This window comes from Labrus bergylta, chromosome 10 (genome assembly GCF_963930695.1).
Source record: "Labrus bergylta chromosome 10, fLabBer1.1, whole genome shotgun sequence".
NCBI lineage: Eukaryota > Metazoa > Chordata > Actinopteri > Labriformes > Labridae > Labrus > Labrus bergylta.
The window spans coordinates 10,481,290-10,495,152 of record NC_089204.1 but is presented as its reverse complement, the minus strand read 5'-3'; the positions used below and the strand labels follow the sequence as shown (position 1 = coordinate 10,495,152).

The 13,863-nt window shown below is 38.2% G+C and overlaps 1 protein-coding gene across 3 annotated transcripts; it reads left to right on the top strand.

The window, feature by feature from the left end:
- Positions 1-545: 545 nt before the first annotated feature.
- Positions 546-11,980, top strand: sncga (synuclein, gamma a). Of its 3 annotated transcripts, none has more exons than XM_065959744.1 (6): positions 546-859; positions 6,020-6,061; positions 6,253-6,380; positions 8,008-8,031; positions 10,786-10,839; positions 11,360-11,980. In XM_065959744.1, the coding sequence occupies exons 1-5, from the start codon at positions 739-741 to the stop codon at positions 10,837-10,839; spliced, it is 369 nt and encodes a 122-aa protein (XP_065815816.1). In that variant the 5' UTR covers positions 546-738; the 3' UTR covers positions 11,360-11,980. The 3 variants fall into 3 exon arrangements, with proteins under 3 accessions (XP_065815816.1, XP_020482342.1, XP_020482346.1); XM_020626686.3 differs by having other exon boundaries at positions 547-859; positions 8,005-8,031; XM_020626690.3 differs by lacking the exon at positions 8,008-8,031 and having other exon boundaries at positions 549-859.
- Positions 11,981-13,863: the final 1,883 nt, after the last annotated feature.

Below are 13,863 nucleotides of genomic sequence, written 5' to 3'. Positions count from 1 at the left end.
AAACTAGGAAAGCTAACAAATATATGAGAAGTAAAGCTAATATAAAACTATAAAATATTTAGCTCTAGATTGATTCTTCATTTGCTGAAGAAATGTTGGAGAAAAAAACCTTTTGGCAGGTGACGTTGGTATAAACCTGCTGGATTTATAAAGTTGAAGAGCTGCACATTGCAAGAACTTAAGGGACAAATATTAAATGTATTCTCTCTCTTCTCCTTTCTAACTGTTTTCGCTCTGTCTTTACCGCCAATCAATTTCCTCCTCTCCCTCTCTCTCTTTCCCTATCATCCACTTCTTTCTTTTCTTTTAACACCAGTAGATCTCAACCTCTTTGAACCAATTGACTCTCTCTCTCTCTCTCTCTCTCTCTCTCTATCTCGCTCTCTCTCTCCCTCTCTCTCTCTCCCTCTCTCTCTCTCTCTCTCTCTCTTTCCCTCTCCCTCTCTCTCTCTCTCTCTCTCTCTCCCTCTCTCTCTCTCTGCTACACAACAAGAGTCCCAAGTTGCTGCTATATATCACTGTCTCTCTTTCTCTTTCACAGTCTCTCTCTCTCCCTTTCTCACCAGCATTACTTACTCTCCCTCTCTCACGTGCACTCTCTCCACCCCTTTTCTCTCTCATCCATTAGCAGGAAGAACAGATCGCAGACAGAAGAGCAGAGGCGAGACTACTGAGACAGACACAGCAGAAGAGGAAGAACAGAGAAAAAAAACATAAAACCAAGAGAAGTAAAGCAACATGGATGCATTTAAGAAAGGACTCAACTTGGCCAAGGACGGAGTGGTGGCCGCCGCAGAGAAGACGAAGGCCGGAGTTGGGGAGGCCGCCAGCAAGACCAAGGAGGGGGTCCTCTATGTTGGTGAGAGGGCGGATGGGTGGATGGCTGGGTAGAGGGGTGGATGAAAAGTTAGATTCAAAAACAAAATGTAAATTTGATTTTAAAGAATTATTACAGAACGTGAAAGAAACATGGATAAAGAAGTAAAATTTTGGACAGAAATTCAGATAGAAAAGACAGGTGGAGAAAAAATGATGCTGTGAGAGGATGAATGTTTGACAGAGAGATGAAGTCAAGAGACTTGAGTTATGAAAGAAATAAAAAGAGACATTTCAGTGTATTATTGTTTCTTTTGATGAGATCCTTCAGGTTTTTTATGATAGGAAATTGACAGAGGGAAAGATGACAGTATGGATGAAATGATGAATGAAGGGATAGGACATTTGGACTATAGATATTAAACAGATGCACGGGATAGACGGAGGGAGGGACAGAGGGATGGAGGGAGTGGTGGGTGGTAAACCACAGGCTGTTTGCATGGAAGACAGAAAGATGGAAAAATATGAAAGGGAAAAGGGTATATTTAACATGAATAGACACATTTAACTATTCAGAAATGTATGTTTTGGGATAAGTAAGGAAGGATGGGTGTGGGACGAGAGGCTGAATCTCACACAGACACTAACTGGGATGTTAAAGGGAGGGATAGCGAGCTTTAAGGAGTGGCAGGCGGAGGACAAGAAGCTGACTCTTTAAATATTCAAAGTGCAATTCATCATGAGATTGTGCATTCAATTTTAAGACATTGAAACCTATTTGTAAGGAAAGAAAGGAGGGGGTAACAGACGGGAAGATGAAGGGATGCAAGAAGGGCTGAAGGGATTAAAGATTGAAGGTAAAACTGAGAGAAGAAAAAAAAGGTTTCATCAGAATCTAGTTACAGTTTCTGATACACTGGGTTTTTGATGAACGAGGAATGGGTGGGTGACGTGTGAATTTCAACAAGCTGGATTGATGAAGGGGGGAAAGAGGGTTGAAGGGAGTGGTAGGGCGAGGACAGCAAGCTGAGAAGTCAAACATTACAATAAGAAAAAAAAAGAGACAGGTGTAGAAAGAATCATGAAGACATTAAGCATTGGATTTGAGGATTGGAAAGCATTTCTTGAGCAGGATGGAATCATGAAAGTTACCAGAAGAGCATGACTCAGCACTAAAAACGATCTACAGGACCTGAAACATGTCGCATCATAAATATTAACATCTAAAGAACCTGACATCTGTCACAACGTCAAAATACATATTTAAAGGACCTCAAACATGTTTCACATTAATACATTTTTCAACATAAAATATAGGCCAGCGTTTATAAGGACACCTGCAAGATTTGATACAAGATGCATCAAGGTGATCTAAAACATGAATCATCAATAACAAGACATGAAACTCCAAGCAATATTATAGCAGCATCTAAAGTTCCAGAAACATGACACGTGTATAACAATATTAACATTATTAATTAATATTACTAATTCGCACCGGACTCAGAGTGGATAACATTTAGACACATGACAGATACAGTAAACCACAAAGATCACGATATGAATCAGTATCTACAAGACATCAATGATGAGCTGAGGTTTTAGTCATTTTCTACTGAAACAATGTGTGTTAAAGACAAAATGTATCATCCGTCATCTGAAACATGCGATATGTAAATGAAACCATTTAAATCATGAGTTCAAATCATGCAACCTAGCCATGAAGCACGACTTAAATAGAAGATAATGAAATGTACTGGCCCTTAAATAAAATGCAAAATAAAAACAAACAATTAATTAATTAAATGCATAAATGACACTGCAGAAAATTAAAACAAAACATTGACATCAACATCTATAGGACTTCAAACATCACACAATGTTATAAAGGTCAACTGGAGAATCTGACTGGAGATAATGCCTGAGCAACAGGACCCTACAGCATGTGACCTCTGCAGGTGTAGCCAGTAAAAGGATAACTCTGCTGCACTATTATGATGTATGTATTTACCTTTTAACTCAGTGTGTTTGAGTTTGCCTAACATGACATGTATTCAGCGGTTAGATCAACGCCCATGCGCACGATAGAACGCTGCTGCCGGATAAATATATCATGCAGCCCTACTCATCACTTTCTGCGTTTACAGCACAGCACTATTGATCAGCTTGCAGCTTTTATTTATTGTGTTCTCTGCTGAAAAGGGAAACATAAAATAACTAAACTGCTTTGAGATTAAGGAATAAAAAAAACACACAGCAACCTCCCTAGGTGTATTTATTTCTGATGGTGTGTGTGTTTATTCTCTAGTGCCCTGACAAAACACACACTGGTCCACAGGAAGTGATGACAAACTCCTCTGGGTTGCTTGTTGTTGTATCTTAATGCGTATTGCATGCTGCTGACGGATGATGAAAGTACACGGCTTAGCAGGTGAAGCAATGGTTTGTGTTGATGTGTGAGTGGTTGAAAGAACTGTAAATCATCTTTAAGTGTTTCTATCACATCGATCCATCTGCAACATGATGCTGATTTAACAGAATAAAGTCAATAAATGTTGGAAAGAGTCGTTGGTTTGCACAGGGAGTTCAGTTATCTGATTCCATTAAAAAAAAACCTCCACTGCTTAAAGTTGTTTGTGACCTATTCCTTTTGTAGACATGATAGATTATGAGTTTTTACAAATCCCTCTCACACACTTATTTCAATTAATTCTTAGAAAAATATATTTTTCCAAGTTCATAGTGCCAGTAGGCCAGTTTTAAGTGGACAAGTGACTGGCTAGTCAAATTGCCACTAACCTGAGACCATGGACAACTCTTCACAACTGGTAGTTGTTATGACCACAAATACATTCTGATACTAATCCTAGCTAAGCGCTAACTCGGCACAGGTCAGCCTCGATTGCTGAAACGGCAGCTTCAAGAACCATGACATACCAGTTTGTTTTTCTGACACATCAGGCAAAGGGAATATTTCCAGGTGTCGTTAAGCCATATTGAATAAACATGTTATACCAAACATGTCAGGTAGAGTATACATTTTTTAAATAGTTGAAATGTGATCAGGACTGCATCAATAGCCCTTTCCAGACTGCTTTTTTATTTCCTCAAAGTGCTCTAACTAGGCTCAGCCGTAATCACGTCTTTGTACTTGTCATATAGATTCTGCGACGCCATCGCAAAATCAATATGAAACAGTTAACCTGTTTCACCAACTCATGTCACTATTGTTATATCACTTGTTGTATCACTTGCTTTAAATTAAGCTTGTCCAGTTATCGACTTGTCAATGCTTTCTCTAACACTTAGCATGTTTTTGGTTGTTGTTTGGGGATGGGTGTACAGTAACTTACTGGACACAAAGAGATGAAAATCAAAAGCATTATTTATGAGTGTTGGGACGTGTTCAGTTTGAGCATCAAAGTTAAGTCTATATAAGCTTTAAAGAAAAGCTGTTGGAGGAGAACCTGGAGGTTCAGGTTATTATTGGTGCAGTTTTTTGTTATCTCTTTTTGTTAGTTCTGAAATCTAAAGGGTCAATCTGAGCGAGCTTGTTGGCCAAGTTGAACTTTTGATAGAGAGTCAAACATAACGATTGTATTAATGACTGTAAATGCACTGATGCACCTTCCTAAGAAGGAAGGAAACAAATCCATTAGAGGAGATAAACCTGCGGGCTTATCAAATATACATTATATCTGGTTATAAACTTCCTTCCTGTAACGGATGTGTGGCAGATAGAGCAGCTTCAGATCAGTGATGGGCATCAGTCCAACACTCTCGTCGGCTGCCTGTCTGGAAACAGCGGCTGTGTCCATGCACTGTGTTTCTGTTTTGTAGGGTTTTTTGTGACCAGCAGACAGTGAATCACACACTTTATTCACTCAAACAAAGAGTCTGTTCAGTCTGATCCGTCACATGTCTGAGCAGCCTGCTGCCCACTGGGAGAACTATTACTCCCGATCTGAATTTGGACCAAACAACAACTCCTCAGATCCTTAAATGACCTCCCTCTAGATAATGAGCCAAAGCACCACATGTAAGTGGGGTATTGTTGCCGGCTTTTCCACCAAATTCTCAGATCAGGGCCTGGAATATTAGTATTAGTAAGTATACATGTGGTCTAAAATTTAGATAATAACATCATCATGCTGGCTCTATTATTCCAGGTGCAGGCCACACCAAAAGATTTAGCTTTTTTGGTTTTTAGAGGCAAAATGTAATCATGCCTCAAAAACAACTTGCTAGTCCCAAGCAATTCATAGCTTAATGTTTTTAACCCTTTGGTCTGTGCCAAGCCCAAGTCCCCTAAACAAACCTCACAAAGTCACAAATAACGTTGTTTTCACTGAACAAAGACACAGCTTGACACTAAAGATTCCCCTGCTCATATTTCACACGCAAAAATCCTCAGGACCACTCGTTAAAAGTGTAACTCTTTACTTGATACAGAAAAACCATCATTTTCCAAAGTGTTCTAAAAGGAAGAGCAAGATAGAGAAGTCAAACAACTGGGTCGCCAAACTATTTATCTGAATGAAGACACATTAAATCAAAAGGTTGTCTCCGGTTGTAGAAAAACTTTTGACAACTTTTAGCAAAGATGGATTTCTCCCAACATCAGAGCAAATGAAAGGGAAGGAGTTACTGAGAAGCATCCTTGTACATTAACAATTCTAGCATTTAAACAACTTATCTAATTACTTTAGGCCTACATCTAAAGTGAAAATACTTGAAATAGCATAAATATGTCTTCCAAATCCCTTTAAAGCCATTAATTAATTTTTTAACAGATGAACTTACATTTTTGCTCGCAGATTATATTCAAATCAAACAAAAATCAGATCTCAGACAACACAAGAGTTCCTGCAGAGCTAGATCAACCTTTGCTCTGTTTCAGAGTTTCCCCTCCAGGCACCAACAACATCATTCCACTTTAGTACAGTGCATTATAATCTTTTATTGGATCGCCCTGTGGGCCTGTTGGTTAGACTGAAATCAAACAAAGCACTCGGATTTCTAAACATGCTGAATGCTCATCATCCTCTATGATACACTCCTTAACTTAATTTAAAATGTAAAAATTAAAGAAATGATTTTGTTGTTTTGATTTCATCAACTGCTCCGGTTTAATATCATAAAGCCTTTGAGTAAATTTATTTTTTTAATTTCAGCAAACATGTTTTGTTATTCTTTTTTTCAGGAAACAAGACGATGGAGGGCGTGGTAACAGGTGTTAACACTGGTAAGTTAACCGCCGGCTGCACCCAAAAACACAGTCTGTCCAAAATCTTATTACACTTTGTTGCCAAATATGTTGGAGTAATACATATATATATACTACAGTCTAATAATAAAGTATATATGATAAAGTAATATATATAAATATACCTAACAGTAGTTAATGGACTTCTTTTACTGTTTCCTGTTATTCAGTTGCCCAGAAGACGAATGAACAAGCCAATATTGTTGCCGATACCGCTGTTAGCGGAGCGAACGAGGTTGCCCAGGTAACAGTGGAGGGGGTTGAGAATGCAGCGCTGAAGAGTGGTTTTGTCAGCTCGGTGAGTATGTCATGTCACATGATCCCAATTTAAAGGCTTTATATGTGATTTTTCACACTTAAATAGAAATCAAGTATATCCTCTGAAAATAACTCTGTGAGTCATGACTGTCTACAACACCCGAGTCCCACTGTCTGTGATGCTTTCCGAGTTTTCCGAGTCCTATCTTCAGTTTGTTTACATCGCCCGTACAGCCGGCCAGCTCATCCCCCAGCGTATAAATGTTGTTTAATTGAGGGACTAGAGAAAAAAAGAATAACATACTGTACTCACTGCTTAACTGCATTTCTAGATCACGCTCATTTCAGGTAAATTTACATGCAGTACAGTCTATGGAAGATACGAGCATAATAAAGAGCGCTAGCATTAGCATGCTAACACAACAATGCAGCACAAGTTGTTTTGGTTTCATGCTGGTGCTCAAGGGCGACACCTGCTGAAACAAAAAATCGCACATTCTGTCATTAAAGCAACTATATGTAGGAATTCTGTTTGGTGTGCTCTCACGCCGACTGAAGGTCTCTGAGTGCAATTGCACTGTTGGCCTACCCCAATACCCCCCCCCCCCCCCCACACACACACACACACACACACACACACACACAACATGCAATCTTTTTCAAGCAGAGGGGCATTTATGCGTAGAGCCAAAGACCCATGAATGACAAAGTACAGTTATATTACCAGATTTTGTGCAATTATGACTCTACTAGCATCTACAGCTGGTTGTAGAGACAACCTTTGACAAAGATGGATTCGTTTAGAGATAAGAGATATAGATAGGCTGACTTGGGCAAGATGACTTTCTGCACCCAGTAAAGTTGCTAAACATGAGACCAGGATGACACTGATAATGATACAGCCTAACGGTTTGTCACAATCTGTTGTGAATCATATGTGCAGGGTTAGGCTATACACTCAGCTCCTTGCTGTGTCAGTCTCTCTTTTTCTTTGCCTGCTCATAGTTGTTGTACGATTTGATGAACTTTGAAACTAGTATTATTTAATGGAAAAGCTAGTCTACATAGTGTTGCTTTAAATAACAATGGCCATCAGTGTTGTGTTGATGTTGTATGAAGTTAAATAGAAGGTATTGACCTTGACATGTTTTTATAAGACTCTTCAGTATTCATACTATATTTATTGTAACAAGTCTGTTTGCAGTGTCATTATTAACTTAATTGATTATTTTACTTGTAAGCCAAACGTATTACATATAGAAATGTGTTTACATTTTATTTTAAAGGGGCAGTGTTTTTTAAGGTATAGAAAGAGTGGTTTAAACAAAAAATAAATGTCTGAAAACGTATATATACTGTTTACATTGTCTCTACCCTTTTTTATCTTAAATTCACTTAAAACCGACAAAATATATACAGACAGTATGAAATGTTTCCCTTGCAAAAATGTTATTTCTCATGATGGACTTTAATTTTAATTTGAACAAAAACGTGCTTTAAGTATGGCGCATAATAGAGAATATATTCAATTTAAAATATTTCCTCTGTCTCTTTTGTAAAACTTGAACAGGACCAGTGATTAATCAAATATTTTAAGATGTGTTGATAACTTTCATTTTGTGTCTTTCTTCATTCCTACATATGTCGTGATTTGCTTGAAAAAGGAGGAGGCGGGACAAGTGGCTGAGGAGGTGCCTGATTAGTCAGGACTGTTAAATGAGAGCATGGCATGATGCTTGTTGCCTAATACGACTTACTGACTTCAGAAACCCTTTCAAAAACTCAAGCTGTTTGATTCTGACATCTCTGCTGCTTTTCCAGCATTATTCCCAGGAGGGGTTGTGGAACTGGATCCCGCTGGCTTACAGGGAACTTTTGCAAGAATTACAACATTTTAATTGTGCAAACTGTGTGTTGGCAGTAGAGCTGGTTCTGATCTCAGTGACATTGTTTATGCATTTCAGTGGTTCTAGTTCATCTTCTTTTTCTTTAGTTTGTTTTTTTGGACTTGGGAGAAAAAGTTCAAAGTATGAGTCGTATAGTGAGACTAGTCATTGTCTGATCCTGCCACGAGATGAAACAAGAGAACAACTTTTTTTTTTTACCTACAAATCCTCAAGACATCTGGCTCATCAAAGATATAAATGAACGCCTGCAGACATAAATATGCCAATTATTTGCATTGCGCTCCACAGAATAATGTTCCTTGCTTAAGGATTGTACACACCTTTATTTTACCTGTGTACAAGTTCAGATCAGGTCTTAACTCTACTTAATAATTCAGCTACAACAGCTATGACAGGGCAGACTGTTGGGCAACTGACACCTGATTGTTGGATCCATTATTGAAAACTACTTTCAAATTGATATGATTGACATTAAAACCAAAACTTCACAGTCTGTTTGCTTACTTTTATTAACACTTAATAATATTGTTATTTTTTGATTTTGTTCAATGTCTTTTTTAAAAGTCAGTTTTATTTCTGTGAATCAATAATCAACAGAAATAATAACAGTTAACATCATTTTATTATGTTTTTCTCTTTTGTTATTCAATCACTACATTCAATAGGCTGTGTCCTTTGATGTGTTAATCTTTTAATGACCGTGACCCCCACTTTGAAAAAACACTGATGCAGTTACCAGGAGATCCGTTTGCGCTGTGTTCTGTCAGTGCCACAGATTCCAAAACTTTTCACGCCCTCTCTGGTCAATGCATGTGTTTTCAATGCACGTGCTGTGGTCCAATTAGGTCTAGTGCCAACAGAGCAACTTCGCTCCGATCCAAATACATGCCTCAATTGTCGACGTAGCCTGCTACAAGTATGTGTCATTCATATATACCATCACTTCATCAACAAATGTGAAAACAGGCACCAAATAATCAGCAAATCAACTTCTAAAAGACAAAGAAACGTGTTGTATACCCGTTGTTCTCTTTATTCCCAAGTGATCTTGTTGTTCTCCAATGATGTTGTCAAACCACGAGTCCAGCTGCTCATGGCTGTGCTTTCGCTTCAGAAACGGACCCAGTGGGTTAGGGTGAGCAATGTTAGATGGAGCAAAACCACGGTGAAAACCAACAGAAAGGCGATCGAATCCCTAATGCAATACATGTTGAAGCCATTACCAAGATGCACCAATTGCTGAGTTGAAAAGGAACCAATTGGACCACATATGTTTTGTAGTGTTAATGCTTATACAGCAAGTTCTGTCCACTTTGTACATCATTAAGGTGGAACCAGTCAGAGATTTTGAGCACTAACAAAGCATGAAGAAGGAAATGCATGGTTTGTTGATGGTAATGAAAAACTTGTTGTTTGTTCTGCTTATTCTGCCATGTGCATATTTGTGCTGATGACACTTTTCTTGACTCTACTAACCTGTAGCCTTTACACAGAGAGAAACATTTAACATTTTAAGTATTTATCTTAATAAAAAGGGGAGGACATGCACCAGGGGGCCGAATGCTGGAGTGAAACATGAAGTATCAGCTTGAACGTGGCACTGTCAGCACATGAACAATGACTAACACGGCTGTTTCTTTCAGCTCTATTCAATGGCTTCATCAGACTTTTATAAACTGTAATATTTCTGCATAGGAGGCGCAAAAATGATTTGGCTTTATCTTTAAGCACCTTCAAAAGTTTTTGTCTTGCTGTTTTAACATCTATTGTAATAAAGCCACACTTCTCCCACAGCAAATGGTGTAACCGGGTTAAATCTCTAGTAAAAAGTTACCCTAACACAATAGATTGCTATAATTCTAAATGACAAATTAGCTGATGGAGTAAAAAAAAAAACAAAGGGTCCTTTATTGTGATTGCTTTTGGGAAAGAGAGTTTTACAAGAACACACATATTAAAAAGGTTGGACTGTTCAAAAGTTTTATTTTGCTCTACACATTTTGACTTGTTAGAGCAGAATCAAAGGTGCAACCAATAAAACTAATGATGGCATCTTTCCATTTCAACTCGGGAGCCTAAAGACTGGCAAAACAACATAAAACATGTAAACACCAACCAATATTTGTCTCTGTCAACCAGGTAGGAGCAAAAACATGACAACTGAGTAATATACAAAAGACTACACACTGAACCTCTGCTGGTAACAATGACACAAATCATCCGTCACAGACCAAACAAACATGGATGCCAAGTGGCGATTTAATCTTAAAATGCTGTGAAACTGCTGAAATGGAAAAAGGTCCAATTTAGTCCCATCAGATTTCATGCCAACACCAAAACTCTTTATCGGCTCTGCACCACATAAACCTGTTCAGCAGGTGACTGGGGCACCTCAATGGGCCGCATACATTATTCATGGTATTAGTTACACTTGTGTAATTAATAACAGGTCAATTTGTTCTGGGAGAAATGCAGCTTTGTATAGAATGGATGAGATTCGAGTTTCTGTCATGTGACTTTGCTTTGTTCCTCCTGCAGACTGACCTCCCAAAAATAGACGTTGGAGGACAGACTGATCAGGCTGCACAATAGGTGAGAAGAGTCACCTAAAAGGTTGCAATTCCTTTGAATGTTATAAATTTCCCCTCTGGTTCTGTTTATCAATCTCAGGTTACTATTGTTTCCTATTTCACTTCCAAAATGGTGAAATACAGAGATACAATGTTTGAGTAAGAAAAAAAACAAACATTTTTAAGCATTAGACTTGTGAAGAATATCAACACATCTTCGTCAGGAGTCTTATCAGGCATTCAAAATGTTTTAAAACATGTAATTTAGAGATACCTGAGATTGAGGCATGTTCAAACTTTTCCTTGAAAATACTTTCAAATATTAACCAAACATTAAGTTGCATATGCGAATCATCAGAAAAAAATGTAACTACTATTCTGTGAAACAATGATAAGTCAATAATTGTTAGATGAGCTGTGTTAAATGCAATATCTCATTTACCTTTTAAAGCTAAGTGAACTAATGAGCTTTGCACATGCATTACAGCTTTTAAAACTAAAACTGATTAATTCCCTTTCTTTTACTTTTTTTTCTCTCTCAGAAAATCCTCCGTCAGACCTGCAATCACTTCCTGTTGCTACATGTACCTGTCCAATGAGAGAAGAGAAACTTATGCATTTATTGCTATAGCTCAACCATTTGACCTCTTATGTTACTTAATCCTAAAAAGTCTTCATCTAATGTTTAACCTAACCTCATTAATATAATCCTCCTCCTGCTGTTGTTGTACATCTGCCTCTGCATCATACTCCACTGTGCAAAACACTGATGTCACAACACATTTTAACTCTCAGAGATGAATTTAATCAGGTTATATGCATCCACATGCTTTTGGTCCATGTAGGTTGACATCACACAGGTCAAGGGTTTACCCTCCTGTTAGTCACCATGATGCCGCTCCTTAGACACACCTGAAGCCTTTTCAATGCATGTCAATGTACAGACTCACTCTTAAAATGCGAGAAAACACACACACACACACACACACACACACCCACCCACACACACACACCCACACAATCTAATCTACAATTAACCCTGTAATTTATACACACAACACACACACTTGCAATTTGTGTTTCTGATATTAACTAAGCTTCAGAACTGATTTTTTTCCCCCTTAAAAAACACAGAAGTGAAATAAAAAGAAGTTTTAAATCCACTTGCATGTCTTTGTTTCTTTACTCATTCACTTAGACCGTGTGTGGATATAGCTTATGTGAAGCAGTTTATTCAAGTTATCATTACTGTAATCTTAAAAAATTAAGCCAATGCGGACACGCAAAATCCTGCAGTTCATCGAGTGTCCACTTGAGGCTGGCTCCAGGACCCCCGGAAGTCACATACACACCACAGCATAAATTAAAATGTTTACAGCCTGGTACAAAAAAAACAAAATAGGTTTGATTAGCTATTGCAGGGGTGCCCAACCTTTTTTGAACCAAGATCTACTTTTAAAGTTGCCAGTCTGCCGAGATCTACCAGTCCACATAGTGAGCCGTAGCCTTTACCAACAGCCTACAAACGCATTTAATACTCACACAACAAACAGAAAATAATTTCAGATATAATAAATAGAGTTCTGTAAAAAATAATGCAATATCGACATACTTTTTTTTTTAAACTCTTATTTTAGGGTAGGCTACATTTTAATATTACGTTTGTATTTATATCACATATGTTTTCCCCTTAATTTTGTTTACAACAAACAACTTTAATCTGTGTGGAGATGTTCACAGACTACAGCAGGCTGCTGTGAGATGATTTTGCTTTTGTTAAATTAGCTGCAGACACGGTGAGAGTGAACGGAGTAAAGTCCAACCGACTGTTTGACCGGGTCACGTGTGTTCACGCCTCGGTCCGTACGGATCACGGATCAACTGTGTGTGTGTGTGTGTGTGTGTGTGTGTGTGTGTGTGTGTGTGTGTGTGTGTGTGTGTGTGTGTGTGTGTGTGTGCGCGTTTGCGCTGTATGTTGGTGTGTCTCGTGCCCCGCGATGCTCACAGTCATGACAGCAGAGAGGAGCAGAGAAAAGTAGCTGCAGCTTCATCAAATGCGCTTAATACTCGTAGCATAGTTTCTATATATGACTTTTTGGTAAAACATTTACCCTCCCGGTTTTACCTGCACGTCATTGCGCATGCCTGCGCTCTCTCTTGCGCGCGCTCTCTCGCTCGCTCTCTCATGCACGCAGCAATTTCATGAATAAATGAAAAATTAAATACACACAGGTCGGAAGTATTCTTGGGCTCCCAGCACAGGTATCGTGTGTGGGAAACAGTGCAATGAGATGAAATTGAAATCACTTTTCTATTTTACAATTGTATTTTATATTGACAAAACATCTCGATCGACTGAGAATCAGTCAGCGATCTACCTGTCGATCGCGATCGACTGTTTGGGCACCCCTGAGCTATTGTTATCATGGGCACACACTGTACGGAGGGTGATTTTTCTTTTTTATCGGCTCTGATTTGATTTTATGAACACTACGTACTATCCATAGTTGCGCTGACATGATTGACAGGTGGGCTCTATTTAATGGTTTCTTCTTTTCTAATCTGGTTGGGAACGATACAAAGAGTCACACTTGTCAACCATGACAAGACAACTTTTTTATTTTTTTATTTTTTACATCCAATAGCTATAATTAAAACAAAAACTCTCAGAAAGATGAACACTTGGACATAAATTAGCATGATGACAACTATTATGACATAATCTCTGTTGGACTAAAATGATTTGATTTGATCGATTTGTATTTTAACTTTATAATTTGACCCATGTCCCCTCTGTTAACTTAAAGTCGGCGAGTGTAATGATCTACTCTAAAGCCAACCAGGACGATTGCTAAATATTTTGGCTTCACTCTTAGGTGGCTGTTGCTCTATCCATCGTATTGATAGACAGATTATGGTCTGTCCATCATTATGTGTGAAACATCACAGGAGGGCAGAAGAGTACTTTGAGATTTTTTTCCAAAAATATAAAGTGCATTACAAATAAAATGTATTATTATTATTATTATTATTATTATTATTAAGT

Bases quoted from the DNA above. Each gene is read 5' to 3' on its own strand.
- sncga (XM_020626686.3), top strand. From the start codon at position 739: ATGGATGCATTTAAGAAAGGACTCAACTTGGCCAAGGACGGAGTGGTG. The intron at 6,381-8,004 runs GTGAGTATGTCA...TGCTTGAAAAAG, and splicing joins AGAGTGGTTTTGTCAGCTCG to GAGGAGGCGGGACAAGTGGC. The intron at 8,032-10,785 runs GTGCCTGATTAG...TTCCTCCTGCAG, and splicing joins CGGGACAAGTGGCTGAGGAG to ACTGACCTCCCAAAAATAGA.